This window comes from Hemitrygon akajei, chromosome 31 (assembly GCF_048418815.1).
Source record: "Hemitrygon akajei chromosome 31, sHemAka1.3, whole genome shotgun sequence".
Lineage (NCBI taxonomy): Eukaryota > Metazoa > Chordata > Chondrichthyes > Myliobatiformes > Dasyatidae > Hemitrygon > Hemitrygon akajei.
Window position 1 is genome coordinate 17,898,165 of NC_133154.1, and position 24,658 is coordinate 17,922,822.

The 24,658-nt window shown below is 49.9% G+C and overlaps 1 protein-coding gene across 2 annotated transcripts; it reads left to right on the forward strand.

Moving 5' to 3' along the window:
* Positions 1-724: 724 nt before the first annotated feature.
* pick1 (protein interacting with prkca 1) lies at positions 725-23,643 on the forward strand. Of its 2 annotated transcripts, none has more exons than XM_073033955.1 (13): positions 725-808; positions 3,476-3,559; positions 6,064-6,175; positions 7,659-7,787; positions 9,430-9,496; positions 11,274-11,363; positions 12,512-12,565; positions 13,760-13,822; positions 14,502-14,635; positions 14,799-14,891; positions 20,194-20,244; positions 20,690-20,834; positions 21,917-23,643. In XM_073033955.1, the coding sequence occupies exons 2-13, from the start codon at positions 3,519-3,521 to the stop codon at positions 22,120-22,122; spliced, it is 1,185 nt and encodes a 394-aa protein (XP_072890056.1). In that variant the 5' UTR covers positions 725-808; positions 3,476-3,518; the 3' UTR covers positions 22,123-23,643. The 2 variants fall into 2 exon arrangements, with proteins under 2 accessions (XP_072890056.1, XP_072890058.1); XM_073033957.1 differs by lacking the exon at positions 725-808 and adding an exon at positions 815-950.
* The last annotated feature ends 1,015 nt before the right edge of the window (positions 23,644-24,658 follow it).

Genomic DNA, 24,658 nt, shown 5'->3' on the forward strand with positions numbered 1-24,658 from the left:
GGGAGGAGGCAGATGGGGATGGATGAGGTTCAAAGTAAATTTATTATCAAAATACACGTCACCATAAACTAACCCTGAGATTATTTTGGTGAGTTTGGGTAAATACAAAAAAGCAATCGAATCTGGGCGACCAATGTGCAAGAAACGACAGACTAAGCAAATACAAAAAAGGGGGAAAAAATAATTTAAAAAGAAATAACTATCAAGAGCTGGAGCTGTAGAACCTTGAAAGTGAGACCTTAAGTTGTGGGAACAGTTCAGTGTTGGGACGATTGAAGTTGAGTGAAGTTATCTCCTCTGGTCCAAGAGCCTGATGGTTAAGGGGTAGTGACTGTTCCCGAAGCTGGTGGTGTGGGTCCTGAGGTTCTTGTACCTTCTTCCTGATGGCAGCAGCGAGAAGAGAGCATGACCTGGGTGGTGGGGGTCCCTGATGATGGATACTGCTTTCCTGAAACAACCCTCCCTCCTGTATACTGATTCGGTAACAACAGCGGTGCCGACAGGTTGGAGACTCTAGTGTAAGGGGACAGGGCTGGGACCTTGGTTTCTCCGGCGCCCGAGGTGATTCAACTTGGAGGGAAGAGCGTGAACTGAGTACCAGTTTAATGGCCCCTCGTTATATCACTGCGCAAGCGCAGCAGCCTTTCGCCAGTACTAAAGATGGCAGCAGCAAACACAAGATAGTGTCCGAAGTTTTCTCCGCGGGCGATTGGTTCCGGGTCATCCTGGCGGAAGAGGATGTGAGGGGACAATTTGCCACGTAGGTGACGTCATCTAAGACAACATTGGAACAGCATCGGTGAATCAGGTGAAGTTAACGCCGTGGGGTCGGCGGGGTCTGGGATTCTGGGCTCGGATCTCTTGCTTGTGTCCAGGGATCTGCCATTCAGACACTCAGGGACTGAGGTCCAGAGCCTGTAATCTAAAGATCTGGGATCCAGAGTGTGTGGGTGAGTGACATTACCTGGGGGAGGCCGAAGGTGGGGGGAGGGAAATAAATTGGAATTAATACAAAGTCAATATACATGGGTGTTGGATGGCCAGAATGGACTCCGAGGGCTGGTGGTTGTGCTCTGTAACGCAGTGACTCTGACATTTTTGATTCCAGTCACAATATTGCAGCCCTACCTTTTATTGACTTTTGCAACTTTCTTGCCTCTCTGAATGTAGGCATGTCAATGTTTAGAGGAAATAGTAAGCACAGGATTATGTAAAGATGGTGCTGGGTGATCAACATGGATTCAGTGGGCCGAAGGGCCCGTTTTGTGCTGTGTCTTTCTAAATCTGACACATATGTGGGGCTGATGAGTGGAACATTAACCCATTTATGGCCTCCTCCTTTGCATTCTGCCCCTCAGTGATGTTGTAGGTTGTCACAAATAAAACAGTGTCAGGCGTTGTATGTTTAAGAATAACTGCAACAGCTCATCTATTGTAGTCCAAACACTGAACACAAAGTGGGGTGAAAACATCTTCACGCAATCACCAGCCCCTTAAAGTGAACCTCAACTCAATGTCGATAGGTTTCATTGTGATCCCTCCTCACTCTTCTAAACCCCAGAGAGTGCAGACCCAGAGCCCTCAAACATTAACCCTTACATTCCCACCAGTTACATTACCCTACAATGCCATCATGGTGGCCAGTCCTCCATCTCCCGCCTCCTCTTTCCATCTCTCTCCCCATCCCTTCCCTCGCCCCCATTCTCTCCCTATCCTAACCCCCTCACTCCCATCTCTCCACTCCTCCATTACCACTAATTGTTTTTATTGCTGTTGTCGTAACACTCAGTTCCGATCAGCATTCTCCAACTAAGTATTAGGAAGCCCAAAGATAATGCTTCTGTTCTTCAGACTCCATCTCCCTTGGCCCTGCTGTGGTCTCAACCAGACTAATCCTAAAATAAACTCTGACCTCACATCGACACATTGCCCTGACACTCATTTTCACCCGAGGTACTGCCCAGCCCTGCCTCTGGTTTCAATCAGTGGTAACTCAAACCCTCAGCTATGTCTTGGTTAACTTCTAGACAACTATTCCTGGCTGGTCTCCCACCTTCTGTCAGACATCTGTCAATCAATCTACTATGAGAATAATTCTGGGAATGAAGGGGTTAATGTAAGAGGAGTGTTTGAGGGCTCTGGGCCTTCACTCACGGGGGTTTCGAAGAGTGAGGAGGGATCTCATTGAAACCTATCGAATATTGAAAGTCCTGGATGGAGAGGACGTTTCCTATGTGGCTGAGTCTAGGAAGAGGGAGGGCCGTCCCCTTAGAATAGAGATTGGAGGAATTTCTTTAGCCAGAGGGCAGTGAATCGGTGGAATTCATTGCCACAGATGGCTGTGGAGCCCAAGTCGGTGGGTATATTTAAAGCGGAGGTTGATAAATTCTTGGTTAATCAGGGTGTCAAAGGCTACAGAGAAGATATAGAGGAATGGGGTTGAGAGGGATAATAAACCAGCCATGATGGAATGGCGGAAAAGATTCGATGGGCTGAATGGCCTAATTCTGTTCCTGTGTTATGCTTCCAGTATCCTAACATCTCACTATAGTTCTGCTTGTTGCCCTTTGCTTGCTGATGATTTGTCTTCTGGTTAAGTTCAGGTCCGGCATTTTCAGTCCATTACTGCAGTCCCCACCCCTCAGGTTATCTCTGCGACTCCCTCAGGTGCTGCACTTCCCTGCTCCCCTTCAATTCCGGCATCCAGTCTGAATCTCGTTCCCACCCTGGCATCCAGTACACATCCAGTCTGAATCTCGTTCCCACCCTGGCATCCAGTACACATCCAGTCTGAATTGCACCACCCCTGGCATCCTGACCTCCTCCTCGTTTTCCTGAAGTTTTCCGGCGTGTTACTGCCACCTCCTGAACTGGAGTGTGGCTTGGGACAGCTGAATCTAATATACAGTACTGTATTAGTATTTGTATCAAATCTATAAAAAAAAAGACCTGCATTGTTAAGGAACTGCACTATATGTTTACATCAATAATCCTGTGATCTTTTCTGCACAATATTGTTGATGCTGCATTCTATTATGTGATAACTTTAAAATCAACCATCCCCTCTCTTGATTATGTCTTGGACACCTCACCAGTACGTGCTCAACCATTTCTTGTTGATTACAATACTCAAACCTCCCATTACTGTGTTTCTACATTAAAACAATGTACGATTTAACCCCGTGTGCCCAAACCTCAACCTCGATATTGTCACTTTCCTGCCATCCCACCTCCTCTTTCTGCCGTCAGTTGCCGAGGCCGTGTCTGCTTGATTTTCCATTCTACACCTCTCTGCGTCTCATTTCTCTCTTAATAGAGTCTCGCACTGAGCTTTCGGACATCTCAGTATCAGAATGATTGCCCTTGTTCTTGTGAGGTTCCTCGGGATCATTTGCGATGTTACAAATACGATGGGAATGCAGTTATTGCTGGTGAGCAGGTACGACAGGCCCCGCTGACTAAATGTACTTTACAGAGACCAGGAGCAGCGGCAGGACTTTCTCGAGCAGCCGGCCATCATGTTCGGTGACATGGATTTTGAAATCGAAGAAGATAAGTTGTGAGTAATCATCACTTTGAGCGATCCAAGACTTTAGTAACTGTCCGTTGCTCGTGTTTGGGGTGGGCTGTCGCAAGCTCACGTTTATAATCTGTCCGTAACTGAACGTGACCAGTGACGGTGCCTTAACCCCACAGCTGAAAGCAAATCCCACTGCTTTGAGACAGCCTGGAGTTGTGTAGTTCACCTGCGGATAGTCCAGTGTGCCTTGGGTGCACACCAAGCTGTTCTGCTGAGGTTCCTGTCTGGCACTTCCTGTAATCAGTGTAGATTGGACTCATTTAACAGGCGCTTTAGACAGGCCCTTGATCAATAGACAACCCACTCAATCAATAGACAGGCACTCAATCAAAGAACAACCCACTCGATGAATAGACAGGCACTCGATGAATAGACAACCCTCTCGATCAATAGACAGGCACTCGATCAATAGACAGGCACTCGATCAATAGACAACCCACTCGATCAACAGACAGGCACTCGATCAATAGACAGGCACTCGATCAATAGAAAACAACTAACTCCTCATGAGGGCCTCATGTACACCAGTTAGACCACCTCAAGCCTCGTGGTTAGTCTTGCATGTATAGTCCATTTTGGGGCATCCCCGCCTCTGATAAGCTTTTATGTGGTCTGTGTTGGTGGACCTGCTGATATCGATGGAGCCAATCCAATAGGAACCCTTGAACCTGACCAATCAGAGAGAGGTTTTGGTGCTTTAAAAAGAGCCTGGGAGCGATTTGCTGCTTTAAATTGGCTGGAGAGGTGGAGATAGGTCTCCACCAAAGGAGGTGTAAGGTGCTTCTTCCCTCTGCTAGCCTGTAGGTCACCTTTGGACAAGGTGTGGTACCTGCTTAGCCCCTGATCAGGGTCACATGAATCCATGGGAGCAGGTGGTGGATGGTCGTATGAGCAGCCCTGGTTATGTGACCACTGACCCCAGGCAGACAATCTCTGAAGAGTATTGATAATGGCTGGGGTCACCCGTCTTGTGAAGACACTGCCCAGAAAGTGGGAATGGCAAAACAATTCTGTAGAAAAATTTGCCAAGAACAATCATGGTCAAGATCGTGATTGGCTGCGTCATTTGACACAACACGTAACAAACAAACCATGCTCTAAAAGCCATTTGGTGCTTTAAAAAGAGAATGGGAGCCTTTAAGGTCACTGGCCAAGTGGAAAAGATAGTTCTACTAACCTAGGTTGACCAAACTCAGGTTGGGTGATGGCTTTGCAGGAGTGAACTTGTCAGGTTAATTTTCCAACCATTCCTACTCTACACACTTAGAGTGAGGCCCAGTGAAGTGCCTTGTCTCCTGTGTGGGCCTGTTACAGCCTTCACTTTCTGATCTACAGGCATGCCTGGGGTCGATCGGTCTCTCTCTCCCCCCTCTCCCCCCCTCCTCTCTCGCCCATGAAGGGATACGGGGGGTGGGGGGAGGCAGGAGATTGGGGCTGAGAGGAAATTGGATCAGCCATGATGAAATGGCAGAGCAGACTCGATGGGCCAAATGGCCTAATTCTGCACCTTTATTTTATGGTATTTCCAAAAAAAAAAGCAGTTAACATACTGAATGTAAAAGTTTTGCACTCTTTTCTTTGGTATTTTTTATTGAGATGAGTGAATTTTATTTTTTTAATATAAAAATATTGCAGCTTTCTGGGCTCAATATTGAATTCTCCAACTGTGTTTACCTGAATCGGCCATTTCTGCTGTGACTCAGCCAATTACCACAATGATAATTTTCTCTCTGCCTGCCCTGCTGTGAGCCACACCGAGCGCACAGCAAGAAGGGTAATCCCTCTCGAACTGGTCCTTAACCCTCTGGACCCCATGACTCACCCCCATGGCATATCTGGCCTCGCCCCATCACATTTCCTGTGGCTGACCTGTTGATCCTTCCTCCTTCTCGGCAGCAAGAAACCATCTCTTCTCTCTCTTATTCCCACTTCTGACTGAGCTGAAATATTCACTCTGCTTCACCCTCCACAGACGCTGCCTGACCCGCTGAGTGTTTCCAGCTTTCTGTTTTGATTTTAGATTCCCGGCCGATCCTTTGATTTTCAGATCAGGTCCCCCCCTTCCTCCCACATCCACTCCCTCTCCCTCTTCTTCTCTGCTGCTTTCCCTGTGCCCAATTCCTGGAAAATTTGCACATGACCGAGTTTGATCCTTCCCAAGTCCGTCTCAGGAGAGAGAGCAAACCTCATCATACTGTCACTGAGTCAATATTCATTGGTGGGGGGACCCAATGGGGTGTCACCCATTGACTGGAGAGGGTGGAGGGTGTCACCCGTTGACCGGAGAGGGTGGAGGGTGTCACCCATTGACTGGAGAGGGTGGAGGGTGTCACCCATTGACCGGAGAGGGTGAAGGGTGTCACCCATTGACTGGAGAGGGTGTGGGTGTCACCCACTGATTCAGAAGGTTAATATCATAGCTGTATCCAGTGAAATGAAATTTTAGTATCTTAAGCATGATACAAAAATGTCAACTGTTGCAGGGGAATTCCGACTGTGCCTGGGACTGTGACGCTTAAAAAGGACTCTCAGAATTTAATTGGAATCAGCATCGGCGGAGGTGCCCAGTACTGCCCCTGTTTGTACATTGTGCAGGTGAGACGCCCTCAGTCATCCATTGTACAGAAAGTAACCCGTCTCTCGCTGCAGTGTAAGGCACCCTCTACCATGCCCGTCTCCAGCAACCCACCGATTTAACCCCAGGACAATTTACCTACTAACCAGCACATCTTTGGACTGTGGTAGGAAAACCCACAAGCACACTCGAAGAGCATACAGACTTTTTACAGAGGGCGTTGGAGTCGAACTCTGAAATCCAACTGCAGAAGCACTGCGCTGCCGTGGTGCCCCGTTTGGTTTCCTCATTTGCCCACTTCTCCATTGGGGTTGGGTCTCTGGGAATTTAAAGGAATTCTGTTTGCAGACCTGCCCTGCTGAAGCTTAGTTCACTCTCTTTCCCACCTGCAGCGTTAAATGTTTCCCTCCCATTTGTTGTAGCTAACTTTGGCCCTCCATTCGCTTATTCTGCATTAATCTCTTCGGGTGTGGCACGTGGCCAAGTGGTTAAGGCATTCATCTGGTTACCTGAAGGTCGCTAGTTCGAGCCTTGGCTGAGGCAGCGTGTTGTGTCCTTGAGCAAGACATTTAACCACACATTGCTCTGCGACGACACCGGTGCCAAGCTGTATCAGCCCTTGCCCTTCCCTTGGACAACATCGGTGGTGTGGAGAGGGGAAACGCAGCTTGGGCAACCGCTGGTCTTCCATTTAAAAAAAACCTTGCCCAGGCATGCGCCCTGGAAACTTTCCAAGGTGCAAATCCATGGTCTGTCGAGACTAACGGAGGCCTACACAATTTCTCTTCGGGCTACAGAGAGGTGAGTCTGAGGGGGCACACTGCCTCAGACAGACTCTCCAAAGCCCAGCTTACACTAGGGTCGTGTCTCAGACTGAATACTTCTCCCCTGCATTGTAGGGGCAGCCCACAGCTGACCTGGTGGGAAGGGTAATTATTTACTCAGGGAATGCGACTTCCATCCCTGAATCCACAGTGGGAATACCGTCCTTGGCTTATTATTGGCGTATTGAAGGAGAGAGGGGGTAGGTGTGAGGGGTAAGTGGTGGATGCCTGGAATGTGCTTCCTGGTACGGTGGTGGAGGCAAATACATTAGAGGCTTTTGGATAGGTACATGGATGTGAGGAGGATGGAGGTATAGGGACGTGGTAGGAGGGACTAGCGTTTGGGTGGTTCTGGTTCAGTACAACATTGTGGGCCGAATGGCCTGTTCTGTGCTGTACAGTTCTACTGGTGGATATGTTACGTTGTTGTGTGTGAGGACACATCAGGCCATTTTATATGTAAGGTGACTGGAGTCGAGGTAAGAGGGGTTTGCTGCACGTTTACAGAGGTCTGAAGCCCCTCTGGGTCTCAGTGCCGGAGGAGAGGATTGCTTGTGCTGGGGGTGACTCCACTTCCGCTCTGCCCGCACCCTCCGCTCCTAATCCACGCTCTGGTGCTCCTGTTGCCGCTCCCAGTCTGGATCTACGGGTGAACTCTGACCCGTGTCTCTGCCGGCAGGTTTTCGATAACACTCCCGCTGCCCTGGATGGGACGCTGGCTGCGGGCGACGAGATCATCGGCGTGACCGGGAAGTCCGTCAAAGGGAAGACGAAAGTGGAAGTGGCCAAGATGATCCAGGCTGTGAAGGTCAGAGGGAAGAGGACGCCGTGTGCATCTCACGGCAGGGGAGGGGGGTTGGGTGGGGTAGGATAGTGGAGGGTAGTGCCACAGAGGGAGGGGGTGGTTGGTACAGGAGGTGGGTGAGGCCGTGTGAATGGGAGAGAGCGCAGTCTGAATTTAATTACGTCCATTACTGCAGCAGCGATCCCCATAACAGACCAAAAATTGACATGGAACCGGAGACTGCCTGTTGGAAAGAATGAGCCATTCGGCCCCTTGAGCTTATTCCATCCCTTCAGTAAGATCATTTGACCATAAGACCATAAGATATAGGAGCAGAAGTAGGCCATTTGGCCCATCGAGTCTGCTTCGCCAAACGTTGATGTCCCCATTTCACCCGATTCCTTCTATACCCAGAAATCCTTCGCCACCTGGAAGGGAATTCCACCCCTTCCTATCATTGGGTGAGCAGAACTGACCACACCACCCCAGGTGAGGCCGGGCCACCGTTTGCCAAGGCTCAGCGCAGCTCCCCTTGAATTTAGAGTCTCCCTGCGGGAGGAACATTAGTAGGAGGGAAGAAATCATCAATGTTTCAAGTCGAAATCTCTACCTCGGGACCGAGAGTTGGAGAGGTGACGCAAGAGATGTGGGGAACGCTGAGCAACGCTCACAAAGTGCTGGAGGGTCTCAGCCTGGCCTGCTGAGCTCCTCCAGAAGGTGGGGGTGGGGGGGAGAGGAATGAAGTGAAAAGCTGGGAGGTGACACATGGGAACGATAAACCCCAAAGCGTCCTTCCAGGTGAGGAAAAAGTTCATCTGCAAACCCGTCAGGGTCATCCACTGTATCCAGTGCTACGTCGGGTCTCGCCCAACCTCGATGAGACCCGAAGTAGATTGGGGGACCGCTTTGTCGCAACAGAGGCGATTTCCCAGTGGCCAGCCATTTTACTTCCATTCCGACAGGTCACACCATGGTCTCCTCTGCTGCCCTCTCACCCCTTCCTTTCTGCATCACCTCTCCGTTGTGCCTCCCCTTCCCTTTCTCCCATGGTCCACTCACCTCTCCTATCCAATTATCCACTCAGGATCAATAAAGCACTTATTATTATCAGATTCCTTCTTCAGCTATTTCTACCTATCACCTCCATGTTTTCCATTTAATCCCCCCCCCTTCCCGTCACACCCAGCGCCCCCTCCTCACTGGGATTCATCTACCTCCTTCCAGCTTGTACCCCTTCCCCCTCCCCCACCTTCTTTTTGGCTTCTTCCCCACCCCCCTCCTTTCCAGACCTGATGAAGTGTCTCGGACCGAATCGTCGACAGTTCATTCCTCTCTGTAGATACTGCCCGACCTGCTGAGCTTCTCCAGCATTTCAAAAACTCAAGAAGTTCCGCAGAGTCTGGAAATCCAGAGTAACACGCACAAGATGCTGGAGGAACTCAGCAGGTCAGGCAGCCTCTATGGAAATAAATAAACAGTCGATGTTTTTAATTCTGATTTCCATTCCCATTCCGACGTGCTGGTGTGTGGCCTCCTCCAGCATTTCGTGTGTGTTACTTGGGCTTTCTAGCGTCTGTAGAATCTCCTCTGTTTCTCATGATGAACTGTGGTTTTGAGCTAATTAAGTAACTTATTTTTTTGAACTCTCCTTTTAATGTCCTGAAAGGGAGAAGTTACAATTCATTACAACAAACTCCAGGCTGATCCAAAGCAAGGGAAAACCTTAGACATTGGTAAGTAGTATTACCTGTCTAGTAAGCTGATGTTTACCCCCTCGTTCCCCTCAGTGTTTCCCTACGCACCGTCACCCCCGGCATCGTCTGGGACCCACAACTGCCCCGCTGAGCTCCTCCTATTCCTCGATCTGAGGAGCCCGACACCGTCTGTTTTGGAGGCGGCCTGTTGTTGTTGATATTTCCCTCTGGGTAGGGTGACCGTTCCTGCTCCTGTTGAAACTCCTGGCAGAAAGATCGGGGTTTTTAACTGATCGTGAAGAGATGCTGTAACTGTGAGGATCTTCTTCTTAAGCCCATCACCCCTACTGGGGCATCGGCCTCTGACAGCAGCCCACCAAAGTCCTCTGGCCTGTCCTGGGCCAGTCTTTCAAGGTGCGTAGCCCATCGCAGATCCTTCCTCTCCCAGGGACGAGGCCTTTAGAGCTTCCGTCGGTGTTCCTAGAGCACCGGGTTTTTATGGGATGGGGTTGCCGACCTCATGCCAAACCCTCCTCCTTTTGAAGCTGGGCTTGGGACCATTCGTGCAGAGTTTGGCTTGGATACAGAACCATTTAAACCAGAGGGTCCACAGACCCCTCTGTTAATGATCATGGCATTAAAAAAAGTTTGGGAAACCCTGATTTAAACTCTATATTGTCATTCCTATGTGAAATAAATTATTGTTGGAAATTATTAGTATTTTATATTTACTTCTCAGTCTATTTTGCCTTTTGTTTCCCTCTCTATTGCTCATTCTGAATTGGATTTGACTGTATCCTTCCCTAAGAAACCCATGTTTTTGAGTTAGACCATTAAGACCATATGACATAGGAGTAGAATTAGCCCATTCAACCCATCGAGTCTGCTCCACCATTCGGTTATGGCTAATTTATATTCCCTCCCAAATCTATTCTCCTGCCTCCTCCCTGTAGCCAGGAATCTATCAAGCTCCTCTTTAAATATACCCAATGACTTGGCCTCCACAGCCATCTGTGGCAATCCCAATTTACTTGTATATAACTTGATCAGCGGATGGGGTGTATTTAAGTAATTGTGTTCAAATTATCTGCAGTCTCATGTTGCATTAGGTATGAGAAGTTATGAGGGGTATAGATAGGGAAAATGCAAACACTCTTTTTCCGCTGAGGTTGGATGAGACTAGAACCAGAGGTCAGGGGGCTAAGGGTGAAAGATGAAATATTTAAGGGGAACCTGGGTGGGGGAGCTTCGTTAATCGGAGAGTGGAATGAGCTGCAGTGGAAGTGGTGAGTGCGGGTTTGATTTCAATGTTTAAGAGAAGTTTGGATAGGCACATGGATGGTAGAGGTATGGAAGGCCGTGACTATCCATAGTCAAGGGAACTAAGCAGAGTAACAATTCAGCACAGACTAGATGGGCTGAAAGGCCTGTTTCTGTGCTGTAGCGTTCTATGACCCAATGAATTCCACAGCTTCACCGCTTTGGATAAAGAAATTCCTCCTCATCTCTGTTCCCGGATACCCAGTGAGATCCATGGGCCTCCCTCACGGAGAACTGTCGGCCCGCGTTCGTGAAGCAGCGTATTGTTTCTGAGTGAAGGAGGTGGGACAAGATGAGGTACAGGGGTGAGGAGGGGGTGTAATTCTGCTAAATGCCACAGGTTCAGTGGCTGTCAGTGGGTGAATTCTTCCCTGGACAGTTTAGTTCTCCTCAGTATTCCTGGCACGGAGCCCACAGCTCTACAGGGATCCGGCAGGAGCGAGACGACGGGGTGCTGACATTGCTTCAGGGTGATGGTCTGTGCTGTTTTTTACAGTTCTGAAGAAGGTGAAGCACCGGCTGGTGGAGAACATGAGCTCTGGTACGGCCGACGCTCTGGGCCTGAGCCGGGCCATCCTGTGCAACGGTGAGTGTGGGGTGGGGGGATTTATCCAGGGTCGACACATGACACGAGCACGTTGGAAACCGGGGCAGACCCAGGCCATTCGGCCCCTTGTACCTGTTCCAACATTCAGTAAGATTGTTACCGATTTTTTACCTCAGCACCACCTACCTGCGCCGATCCCATTAAATGCCAAAGTCTATTGATATCTGAGAGTGCGGCCGGGCTTTAATTGGGGAGGGGTAAGGGAGGGTGGGCTCCTTATGCTTGATAGAGCCTGTGGAGGGAGTTGTGTGGTAATGGGGATCAGCTCCCACTACCTATTAATGCTCCTGTTGGTGTGTGTTTCAATAGCCTCTGACAGCCAAGTCCACCTGCTGGCCTTCAAGCATGGCTCAGCTCCTAAACCCATCCCTACTGACAGGAGAAGGGGCAAAGGCGGGTTGCTGGCACCTTCGGGCAGACGGGGTAGCTCGTCTAGGAGAAGGAAAACTCTGATCTCAAACCCCCACTGCCCTGTGGCTGCACCCAGTCGTGGGGCAGGCTTCGGGACGAAACCCCGAGGGAAAAATCCAGAGCTGGAGTCCCTCGGACAGTCCTACGTTGAGTTCAACGCTGACTGGCGACTCCTGTGACGCTGCTGGTGCCAAACTGTATCGGTCTCTGCCGTTCCTTTGGGTTCATCAGCTGTGTGGAGAGTGGGAGTTTGCTACATGGGCAACAGCTTGCTCTCCATATCGTACTGCCCAGGCTTGTGTACCGTGTAGACAGCTGGGTCACAACGTCTATGGCTGACTCCGACAAACAGAGGGCTCCTCACGAGGGAGGGTGGTTGTTAAGGGTTCAGTGACAAAACGAGGCCATTCAGCCCGTTACATCTGTGCTTGTTCAAGTATAGCTTCACTACCTGGTCCAACCTTCTAACCTGTGGGGTTCTGAGGGATGAGGTGGGGTTTTATTTGGGGTAAGAAGGGAGTGATGACTAGAGTTTATCACGTGTGGTGGGAGAGGGAGACGGGGTTTAAAAGGAGAAGGATACTGTGAGTTTGTTCGGGGCTCATCGAGGAATGGAGGTTTGTTCAGGGTCAGAGGTCAGAGTTAACGGGGCTGAGACCAGGGGTTATGGAGGTCAAACCTGGCGCCAATAATTCACAGGATGGCCTTTCTTCCAGACGGGCTTGTGAAGAAACTGGAGGAACTGGAGAGAACGGCGGAGCTGTACAAAGGTGAGGGGTGGGGGGAGTGGCGGGGTGGTAAGGCTGGGGAGCCGGGGTGAGACTGTCTCAGGGTGGTGTGGCAGGGGACTGAGTGGCTAGAAAGCTGTGATCGTTGGAAGGTTATCACAGCAGCGATGTGTGGGGGTGCGGGGGATAGGGTTTTGGGTGTGGAGGTTGCGGTAGTGAGGTGGCATGGGCTGGGGGTGCGGGTGGGCCCTGGGTTTGGGGACTGTGGATGTGGTTGTCAGGTTCTAGGGCGGACGCAGGGAGTGTGGATGTCAGGATAGATGTGGGAGTGGAATGAGTGAAGGGTGCGAGTGCAAAGGTGTGTGGGGCTCGAGATCGGTGGAGTCCCATCTCCATTAGTGAGGATGTGTGTGTGTGTGTGTGTACACGTACAGACAAGGACAGGTCTGTGTGTGGTATTCAGGCAAGGGCTGGTGTGTGTGTGTGTGTGTGTGTGTGTGTGTGTGTGTGTGTGTGTGTGTGTGTGTGTGTGTGTGTGTGTGTGTGTGTGTGTGTGTGTGTGTGTGTGTGTGTGTGTGTGTACATGTACAGACAAGGACAGGTCTGTGTGGTATTCAGGCAAGGGCTGGTGTGTGTGTGTGTGTGTGTGTGTGTACACGTACAGACAAGGACAGGTCTGTGTGTGGTATTCAAGCAAGGGCTGGTCTGTGTGTGTGTAGGCAAGGACTGATGTGTGTACAAGCGAGGTCTGGGTGTATATGCAGGCAAGGGGCTCTGTGTGTGTGTGTGTGTGTGTGTGTGTGTGTGTGTGTGTGTGTGTGTGTGTGTGTGTGTGTGTGTGTGTGTGTGTGTGTGTGTGTGTCTCTGTGTGTGTGTGTGTGTGTACACACACGTCACACGTACAGACAAGGACAGGTCTGTGTGTGGTATTCAGGCAAGGGCTGGTGTGTGTACAAGTGAGGGTTGGCGTGTGTACAATTGAGGTCTGGGTGTATATGCAGGCAAGGGGCTGGCTGTGTGTGTAGAGGTGAAGACTGAGGGTTGGTTGTGCAGGGCAAGTTGGGTGTAAGTGCATGCAAGGTGGACGTGTGAGAGCCTTTACTTGTCCATGTGAGGAACAGCAGGGAGCAAGGGCAGAGCCCGTTTATGAGGTTCACTGTTCCCACGCTCAGGAGAGGCTTTAACAGCTTTGTGTTCGAAGTGCTAAAACATTTCCCCCTTCCCAACGTGTGGCAGGACTGATGGAACACACAAAGAGGCTGCTGAGGGCGTTTTTCGAGCTGTCACAGACGCACCGAGGTAAGACCCGTTCATCGGCAACTTGGCCTGGGCTGGCAGGACGTGTTGTGCTGCAGCTCAGAGCTCTGATCTTCACTAGAAACAGGGGAAGGAGCTTCACCCTTTCAGCCTGGTTCATTTATCCCCTAACCTCCCTCCCACATTATATTACTCCAACAAATGCCTCCCTGAGCTAACGCAGGTGAGGACTGTGTACATTATAATGGGAGAGTTGTGTCCTTTGCCTGCCTCAGGGACTGGGTGATGACGATTAGAAACTAAAATCTGGAAGATGCTTCCTGTGGACTGGGAGCCAGGGAAAGGTGTATATGGTGCGTTGTTTTAAACTAAACACCAAGCTCCAAGGACGTGGATTCCTACAGCACAGAAACAGGCTCTTCGGCCCATCTAGGCCATGCTAACCTGATCTTCTACCTTGTAACATCTACCTGCACCCAGACCACATCTCTCAAAATCTGTCCCAGCCATGAATCTAACCAAGCTACCCTTAAATGTTACAACTGAATTCTTTTATCTGTCAGCTTGTTCCACGGTCGTGGGTGAAGAAGTTGGATAGATTTGTTTCGGGCAGGAGCCGGGGGGTGGTTAGGATGGATTGGGAGGTTAATCTGGATGAGCCGTGAGGTGTGGCTGCTGTCATTCAGGCTGGCACTCTCACCGGTGTTTTGGTCCGTTTCAGCGTTCGGCGACGTGTTTTCCATCATCGGGGTGAGGGAGCCGCAGCCCTCTGCCAGCGAGGCCTTTGTCAAATTCGCAGATGCTCACCGGAGCATCGAGAAGTTTGGCATCCGACTCCTGAAGACGGTGAAGCCGGTAAGTCCCTGCGCGCGGCGGTAACGTGTCCCTTTGCTCAGCGAAGACACCGCTGCAAAGTGGGTTCCGATCCACTTTGAAATGGTCAGGTGGAGACGCTGAGCCACCAAACCACCCGATTTGTTCCTTCTCACTGAGTAATGGCTGACATTTCTACTTGCAGATGCTCAGCGACCTGAATACGTACCTCAACAAGGCCATTCCTGACACTAAACTCACCATCAAAAAATACCTCGATGTCAAGTTTGAATATTTGGTACGTACTTGGCAAAACTTTCTTTGGATAGCAACCCCTCAGCCCTGACCCCAGCTAGTCCCTCCTCCCTTCTTATCCTAACCCCAGCTAGTCCCTCCTCCCATCTTATCCTAACCCCAGCTATTCCCACGTTCCTTCACGTCTTAACCCCAGCTAATCCCACTTTCCTTCTCATCCTAACCCCAGCTAATCCCATTTTCCTTCACACCTTAACTCCAGCTAATCCCACTTTCCTTCTCATCCTAACCCAGCTAATCCCACTTTCCTTCTCATCCTAACCCCAGCTAATCCCACTTTCCTTCTCATCCTAACCCCAGCTAATCCCACTTTCCTTCTCATCCTAACCCAGCTAATCCCACTTTCCTTCTCATCCTAACCCAGCTAATCCCATTTTCCTTCACATCTTAACTCCAGCTAATCCCATTTTCCTTCACATCTTAACTCCAGCTAATCCCACTTTCCTTCTCATCCTAACCCCAGATAATCCCACTTTCCTTCTCATCCTAACCCCAGCTAATCCCACTTTCCTTCTCATCCTAACCCAGCTAATCCCATTTTCCTTCACATCTTAACTCCAGCTAATCCCACTTTCCTTCTCATCCTAACCCCAGCTAATCCCACTTTCCTTCTCATCCTAACCCAGCTAATCCCACTTTCCTTCTCATCCTAACCCCAGCTAATCCCACTTTCCTTCTCATCCTAACCCAGCTAATCCCACTTTCCTTCTCATCCTAACCCCAGCTAATCCCACTTTCCTTCTCATCCTAACCCCAGCTAATCCCACTTTCCTTCTCATCCTAACCCCAGCTAATCCCACTTTCCTTCTCATCCTAACCCAGCTAATCCCACTTTCCTTCTCATCCTAACCCCAGCTAATCCCACTTTCCTTCTCATCCTAACCCCAGCTAATCCCACTTTCCTTCTCATCCTAACCCCAGCTAATCCCACTTTCCTTCTCATCCTAACCCAGCTAATCCCACTTTCCTTCTCATCCTAACCCCAGCTAATCCCACTTTCCTTCTCATCCTAACCCAGCTAATCCCACTTTCCTTCTCATCCTAACCCCAGCTAATCCCACTTTCCTTCTCATCCTAACCCCAGCTAATCCCACTTTCCTTCTCATCCTAACCCAGCTAATCCCATTTTCCTTCACATCTTAACTCCAGCTAATCCCACTTTCCTTCTCATCCTAACCCAGCTAATCCCATTTTCCTTCACATCTTAACTCCAGCTAATCCCACTTTCCTTCTCATCCTAACCCCAGCTAATCCCACTTTCCTTCTCATCCTAACCCAGCTAATCCCACTTTCCTTCTCATCCTAACCCCAGCTAATCCCACTTTCCTTCTCATCCTAACCCAGCTAATCCCACTTTCCTTCTCATCCTAACCCCAGCTAATCCCACTTTCCTTCTCATCCTAACCCCAGCTAATCCCACTTTCCTTCTCATCCTAACCCAGCTAATCCCATTTTCCTTCACATCTTAACTCCAGCTAATCCCACTTTCCTTCTCATCCTAACCCCAGCTAATCCCACTTTCCTTCTCATCCTAACCCCAGCTAATCCCACTTTCCTTCTCATCCTAACCCAGCTAATCCCATTTTCCTTCACATCTTAACTCCAGCTAATCCCACTTTCCTTCTCATCCTAACCCCAGCTAATCCCATTTTCCTTCTCATCCTAACCCAGCTAATCCCACTTTCCTTCTCATCCTAACCCCAGCTAATCCCACTTTCCTTCTCATCTTAACCCAGCTAATCCCACTTTCCTTCTCATCCTAACCCCAGCTAATCCCACTTTCCTTCTCATCCTAACCCCAGCTAATCCCACTTTCCTTCTCATCCTAACCCAGCTAATCCCACTTTCCTTCTCATCCTAACCCCAGCTAATCCCACTTTCCTTCTCATCCTAACCCAGCTAATCCCACTTTCCTTCTCATCCTAACCCAGCTAATCCCACTTTCCTTCTCATCCTAACCCCAGCTAATCCCACTTTCCTTCACATCTTAACTCCAGCTAATCCCACTTTCCTTCTCATCCTAACCCCAGCTAATCCCACTTTCCTTCTCATCCTAACCCAGCTAATCCCACTTTCCTTCTCATCCTAACCCAGCTAATCCCACTTTCCTTCTTATCCTAACCCAGCTAATCCCACTTTCCTTCTCATCCTAACCCAGCTAATCCCACTTTCCTTCTTATCCTAACCCAGCTAATCCCACTTTCCTTCTCATCCTAACCCAGCTAATCCCACTTTCCTTCACATCTTAACTCCAGCTAATCCCTTCTCATCCTAACCCCAGCTATTCCCACTTTCCTTCACATCTTAACTCCAGCTAATCCCTTCTCATCCTAACTCCAGCTATTCCCACCTCCCTTCTCGTCCTAACTAAACTTCATTCCCGCCCATTTTTTTCTGGTTTAATGGAACACGAGTTGTTAGAAATGGACTCTGCTTTGAAATTGAAGTGAGCGTTGCAAAGGACCCAGTTGTGTTCTCTACATCTGATCTCTTTTGTCTCCTGCAAGCTGGAGAACTGGGTGCTGAGGAGCTACTGGCTGAGGTAGGCCGCTGTCACCCCCATGCAACTGAACAGCGGTGGCCAAGTGCTCTTGACCAAAGGGCCAGCAGGTCACCGGCCCGTGCCTCTCACGGCCCTGTCCAAGGCTTCACGACAGATCTCTGCCCTCCACTGTCATGGGTCCAGCCCTGAAGGGGAAACAGAACTCAAGAAATACCACCCTGTTAGGAGTGAGGGAGCGTCACCCTGTTAGGAGTGAGGGAGCGTCACACTGTTAGGAGTGAGGGAGCGTCACGCTGTTAAAGGGGCAGTAACAAGGGCATGCCCGGCTGTCAGAGGAGCCGGACTGAAGCTGATCATAAGAACTTCAATCGGAGCAGGAATTGACCCGTTGAGCCTACTCTGCCATTCAATAAGATATTGGCTGATCCGGCTGTGGACTCAGCTCCAACTATCTGCCTTTTCCCCATAACCCTTAATTTCCCTGCTACGCAAGAATCTATCCAGCTATGTCTTAAATATATCGAGTGAGGTAATTTCTACTGCTTCCCTGGGCAGAGAATTCCACAGATTCCTTGCTCTCTGGAAAAAGTACCTCTTCATCTCAATCCTAAATCAATCACACCAAGCCTTGAGGCTATGACTGGCATGGTAGCGTTGTGGTCAGCACAAGGCTCTACAGTACCAGAGACCCGGGTTCAATTCCCGTCGCTGTCTGTAAGGGTTTGTGCGTTCTCCCCGTGACCGTGTGGGTTTCCTCCCACAGTCCAATGATGTACCGGTTGGTAGGTGAATTGGTCATTGTAAATTGTCCCATGATTAGGCTAGGGTTAAATCGCGGAGATTGCTGGGCAGCATGCTCGAGGGGAGGAAGGGCCTGTTCTGCACTTGATGTCAATAAAGAAATAAATGTCCCCTAATTCTAGTATAATTTACCAGTGGAAACAACTTTCCTGCCTCTATCTTATTTATTCCTTTCATAATTGTTGTATATTTCTATAAGGTCCCTCCTCATTCTTTTGAATTCCAGTGAATATAGTCCCCGGTGACTGAAATCTCTCTACATAGGCCAACCCCCTCGTCTCCAGAATCTACCTGGTGAACCTCCTCTGGCCTGCCTCCAAGCCCAGTTGCTTTATCCGCTACAGTGTCCTTGGCCTGAAGTCGCGTATCTTGGCCAGGGCTGCGGTACCAACATCAGAGAGCCCGCACTCCCCGCCTGGTTGACGGGACTACGATTACAGAGCGGTGGGCGGGGGCTGTCACTGTTGAGATGACGTCCCGACGTTGCAGCTGCTGGAGGAGAGGATGTTGGCGGGGTGATGAGCTTCACGCACTAACAGCACGCGGGCTGGTCAGAGCAAGTCCTTGGACAGCGACGGGAATGGGTGGTGGGGAGAAACACTAACGTGTACAAGAACCACACTTGGCCAAGCTACCAGCTCCTCGGACAGTCTTCCCGGTCAGCGGTGATGATGGAAGTGTCACTTCCATGGCCTGGATTGAGGGTGTTACTGTGAGGTCCTCTGCTTGTCTGAATATCTGTACTGGACTCTGTCTCCCCCCCACACTGACTCCAGAACTATAGATCCTCCCCGCCTCTCCTCTTCTCTAGGTACTCCTCTGCCTCTGTTCCAGACACCACTCTCCCACCTGTCCGGCCCCTGTATCCCAAGTCCCACATTCTCCCTACTTGCTTCCACCCTTGGGAAAAAGTGGTCACGGTGGAGGATTGAGCACAGATCCATCCCATCAACTGTTACCAGCAACACTCAGGAGCCACTGACTGCACTGGCAGCATTGGGTTTTGTCAGAGCTTTCAGAGGAGAAGTTCCAGACACTGAGGGCCCAGGGCAAGGAATGGTCTGGACGAGATGGCCCAGATGGTGATGATGCACTGCCAAAACGGAGGATAATCTGGAGAAGAGATCCAATACAGTGAGGGCCCAGGCCAAGGGATGATCCAGAGTAGATGGCCCTGGACAAGGAACAGTTCAGAAGAGATGTCACAGACAGTGAGGCCCAGGACAAGGGATAGTCCAGAAGAAATGGCCCAAACAGTGAGGGCTGAGAACAAAGGGAAAGATCCAGAGGAGATATGTCAGTCAGAGAGGGCCCAGAACAGAGGTGATAGTCCAGAGGAAACGTCCCAGACAGTGAGAGCCCAGGACAGGGATGGTCCAGAAGAAATGGCCTAGACAGTGAGGGCCCAGAACAGAGGGGAAGATCCAGAGGAAATATCCCAGACAGTGAGGGCCCAACACAGGGATGGTCCAAAGGAGATATCCCAGACAGAGGTGTAATCCAGAGGAGATGTCCCAGACAGTGAGAGCCCAAGACAGGGGCAGCTGGGTCCCTGACAGCACTGTGGACCTTGCCCAGGGCTGGAGTTGTTCAGCCAACTTTGAGTTGTATCTAGAGCCAGTTGCGACCTCGCCGACCACGTTAACCCTGGTGAGTGCCTGCAGTGACCTGGTGTTCCATCGTTTCAAAGTCAGATGTGCTGGACTAATTAACCAAACCTCACTCTGCCATCTGCCCAGATGGGATTTGCCCGTCCCACTTCCAGAAACCTCGCCCCATTGGTTTTTACTGGCATGTCACTAAAGTGTACATTTCCACCCCACTTCACGTCCCCGTGTCAACCACTGGCCTTTGCTGAGGGGGTGTACAAATGTTAATCGTGTTGGCTACCTCGTCTTGCTCGGAAGTGATTGGGATGCTGGTTTAAACCCCTTGGCTGCAGCTGCCTTGATCTGTAACCTCTCTCTCTTGTTCCGCACAGTCCTACTGTCTGAAGGTGAAGGAGATGGACGATGAGGAGTACAGCTGCATTGTGAGTGATGGCAGGGGGCTGGTGGGTTGGTGGCTGAGGGCGGCCGGGCAGGGCAATGATCGGGGTACAATGTCAGACTGGGCAGCTCCCTGCCACCTTCCACAGTTGTTGCGACTGGAAAGTGGTTGGGAGGCAGCTGTTCAGAGGAGCGGGGGTGGTTTGAGGGGCAGATACCAGGTGGACAGGGGCTTCTGACACACTCTGGAATGGCTTTAACTGGCGATTATGGCCACTTGCAGCATGATCATGGATGGGTTCAGCTGTGTCTGGAAAGGGGAAGGGATTCCTGGTACAGGGTTTGGATTATCCTCCTGGGATTGTGTGTTGACACGAGGCCATTGGAGCCATTTCCCCCCCCCCCCCCCCCACACTGCCGACGGTACGTGCTGCTCTTAGCAATGTCAGGAGTTCTGACCACACAACCTTCCTCTTTGCCCCACACCAGGCCCTTCAGGAGCCCCTGTACCGGGTTGGCACTGGAAACTACGAGTATCGCCTGATTCTCCGCTGTCGGCAGGAGGCCAGAGCGCGATTTGCCAAGATGAGGAAAGACGTCCTGGAGAAGATCGAACTACTGGACCAAAAACATGGTTGGTTTTAACTTTCTGTGCCGCACACGCCGTGGTTTGGGGTTGTTTTTGGCGGCTTTGTGTGTTCCAGGTCAAGAGGGCTTGGGATCAGGTGCTTTGTTAGGTGTGACGGTGTTGTCCCAGTTGTGACTATGCTATCCCATGTGTGATGATTCTGTCCCAGGTGTGACAGTGCTGCGTCAGGTGTGACGGTGTTGTCCCAGTTGTGATTGAATCGGAGTGCAAATACAGAAACTCCCAATGAGACAGATACTCAACTAATCGCAGTGAAGTCTTCAACGAAATAGCAAAGATAAAGTAGCTGTAACAGGCAACAAGGGCCCCCACAAAGATGGCAAAGGGTTGCAGTGATTAGAGGACACTATCGTGAATCATGATGAAAATTACCAGCAAAATATAAAAAAATGTCCAGATGTTGGAATCAGAGAATGCTCAAAACACACTGCAAGTCAGTCAGCATCCGGGAGTCAACATCTGCGGTCAGGGAACTGAAGAACAGGGCAAGTATAGAAAACCAGGTACAGTTAAAGGTGAAGAGAATCTGGGATGGGATAGGGTGAGCTGTGAGGGGGAAGACAGGATCAGAATGATATTTATAATCACTGACGTATATCATGAAACTTGTGGCAGCAGTACAGTGCAAGATATGAAAATTACTGTAATTTTAAATAAATGCATGGTGCAATTGTGAGGTAGTGGGCTCCTGGAGCGTTCAGAAATATGATAGTGGCAGTGGGTGGGGGGGAGGAAGCTGTTGTTAGAATATTGAGTGTGGGTGACGAAGATCAGTGTTGGCCAGAGATGCTTCTTAACGGCAACTAATCTGTCCGGAGGAAGGACAGACTGGCAACAAGCTGAAACTGTGAGTGTGGAGTAACAGTCCTGCGAATCGAGCAGCATTTATGGAGATGGGAACTGGCCAGAGATTTTTAAAAAGCAAAGGAATTAGAAATCTAAAACAAAATAATGAAATACTGAGGCTTGTGAAAAGCGATGTTGCCCTGTGGTCAGTGATTCAAACCCTGTCAGACCCACTCTCCCTCTCTCTGTCAAGTCTGGTAACCATCTCTTCCCATTCGCAGTTCAGGACATCGTGTTCCAGCTCCAGCGCTTCGTCTCCGCCATGTCCAAGTACTACGACGAGTGTTACGCCGTCTTGAAGGACGCCGACGTGTTTCCAATCGAGGTGGACCTGACCAAAACCATGCTGAACTACAGTCCGAAGGACCTTTATCCCGATGCAGAAGAGGAGGAGGAAAACGGAGAGAAACTCTTCGACGATGAATAGAATTCTTTTGGAAACCCTTATTGTTAAATAAGACCAAAGTAGGTTGTCTATAATTGGATTGATACTCGTATTTATGTCTCCTGTGATGAGACTGTTGTCCTGTCACAGGGAATCCCTGTGGTACAGACATTGGTTGTGTTGTTGGAATCTGTTCTTGCCTCCTGTGTCACAGTTTCCAGAGGTGGCCTGTGTAGTACTCCGATCTGCTGCAGGTCCACGTCCCTGCTCTCCGGGCACTGCGCCCTCGCTCGGGCAGCCCCCAGCGGAAGATCCAGTGAAATCCACCTACCGGGAATCGGTCGTGGACCCTCCTCCGCAGTCTGCCCTCCCACTCTGTGTTTGGAGGAGGTGACGGTTTACTGCCTGTGGAGGTACTTCCTGTTCAGGCCTGTATGCTGATGGTATGGCATTTCCCCCATTTAGTTCCATGTTCTAGTCTGTGTCACAATCACTGAACGCTGCATTGTGTGGGTATTGGGAGTGTTACTGATGGGTGGTTTCTGTTGACAGGTTTCCACATCAATCTCTGTACTCTGGGTCAGAGAGATCTCCCTGATCTTTGCTCTTTGGGTCTGAGAATTCCCCCTGACCTCTGCACTCTGGGTCAGAGAGTTCCCCTTGACCTTGAGCCAAATGGTAAACTGGCACTCTCCACATTTTGGAGTGCATAGGGGCACGTTGAAAGTAACAGACGATGTCACTCCACCCCCGAGTTATGGAAATGAACGGAAAACAGTGTGAACTCACCTCACCCCCGGAATATCAAGCACTCTATGGAGCAGGGTCAGGAATCCAGGATGTAAGAGATCAGTGCAGATCCGTGTTTCTGCACACAGGGCAGTATATGCACTGTTTGCGGTGGATTGAGAACCTGTCAAATCCCCTGGATGTTTTTGTGTGGGGCATCCCTTTACCTCGGACAAGTGGTCACACTCATCATCACAGAAGTCGTACAGCAGATTAAGAAAATCCCAAGTAAACACTGCCATATACTGGGTGTAGAAATTAGTCTTCCTTGTGGGCTGGTGTGACACCTACTGCACACAAAAAGGCCCTGGACTAATCACTACTTTACACTAATCACATTTTTTATTCTCCCCACATTCTCATATCCGCCCCAGATTTTACCCCTCAACTACACCAGGGCCAATTTACAGCGACCAATTAACCCACCAACCCGCTCGGCAGAGGGATATGGAAAGAAACCCAGTCAGTAAACTGCACACAGACAGCACCTGAGGTCGCGGTTAAACTTGGAACTCTGACACTTTGAGGATGTGGGACCATTCTCCAGTGTTGTGTTCTAGGGATGTGGGCCGTTCTCTGTTAATCACCGTATTCTGGGGCCGTGGGACATTTCGGTCCTATACTCTAGACGCGTCTGTGTTTCCCGATGACTTTTAAATGCTCAGTTTTGAACGTATTCTGCTGCTGCTTCCACAACTGAGGGAGTGGTGAATGTTTTCCACCAGTTTGGTGAAATCTCTCACATCTTTTTTTCCAATAAAATCACTCATTGTCTCACGGTCGCAGACTTCCATCTGTGGGACTGAAACAGAGACGGTGTGTGTGGTGTGTCAGTCTCTGGCTCAGTGTTTGCTTTACCGAGTAACTTAGCAAAGGGAAAATCACACGGGAAGTAATTTTTGTCACAGGAGTTCGTGTCGGAACCAAGTTTTTATTGATATGGTTTTCCATATCAGCCCCACAGCGGTACACTACTAACTGTTAGTGTCAGAGACACGAGGGGCTCTGCAGATGCTGGAACTCTTGAGCAACACACACAAAATGCTGCAGGAATTCAGAAGGTCGGGCAGCATCTATGGAGGGAAATAAAGAGTTGACATCTCGGGCCAAGACACTTTGTTAGGATCAGGGAAGAAATGTGTACCATCGAGTGTGCACATGGCCATAAAACCATAAGATACAGGGGCAGAATTGGGCCATTTGGCCCATCAAGTCTGTTCCGCCAGTTGGCTGATTGGCTGATCCAATTTTCCTCCCACCCCCAATCTCCTGCCTTCTCCCCGTATCCCTTCATTTTCTGACCAATCAAGAATCTATCAACCTCTGCCTTAAATATACATAAAAACTTGGCCTCCACTGTGGCAAAGAATTCTACAGATTCACCACTCTCTGGCTAAAGAAATTCCTCCTCTTCTCTGTTCTAAATGGATGCCCCTCTATTCTGAGGCTGTGTCCTCTGGTCCTAGACTCTCCCACCATAGGAAACATCTCTCCACATCCACTCTTATCAAGGCCTTCCACCATTTGATAGGTTTCAATGAGGTCACCCCCTCATTCTTCTGAACTCAAGTGAATACGGGCCCAGGGCCATCCTGGAGTCATTTTTGTAAATAAAGGGGAAAGGATGAAGGGGTAGGGAAAATGGGAAAGGGGAGGAGAGAGAGAAGATGGGAGAACAAAGTAGGGATGGGAATGAGGGAATGGGAAAGAACAGGACGTGAAAGCCAAAGGGAACGATATTGGGGAAAAGAATGAGGGACGGGGCAAGAAGAGTGATAAAGTTGTGTAA

Excerpts from the sequence above, each read along its gene's own strand:
- pick1 (XM_073033955.1), top strand. The coding sequence starts at position 3,519 with ATGTTCGGTGACATGGATTTTGAAATCGAAGAAGATAAGTT. Across the intron at positions 9,497-11,273 it reads AGGGAAAACCTTAGACATTG|TTCTGAAGAAGGTGAAGCAC; the intron begins GTAAGTAGTATT and ends TGTTTTTTACAG. Across the intron at positions 12,566-13,759 it reads AACGGCGGAGCTGTACAAAG|GACTGATGGAACACACAAAG; the intron begins GTGAGGGGTGGG and ends AACGTGTGGCAG.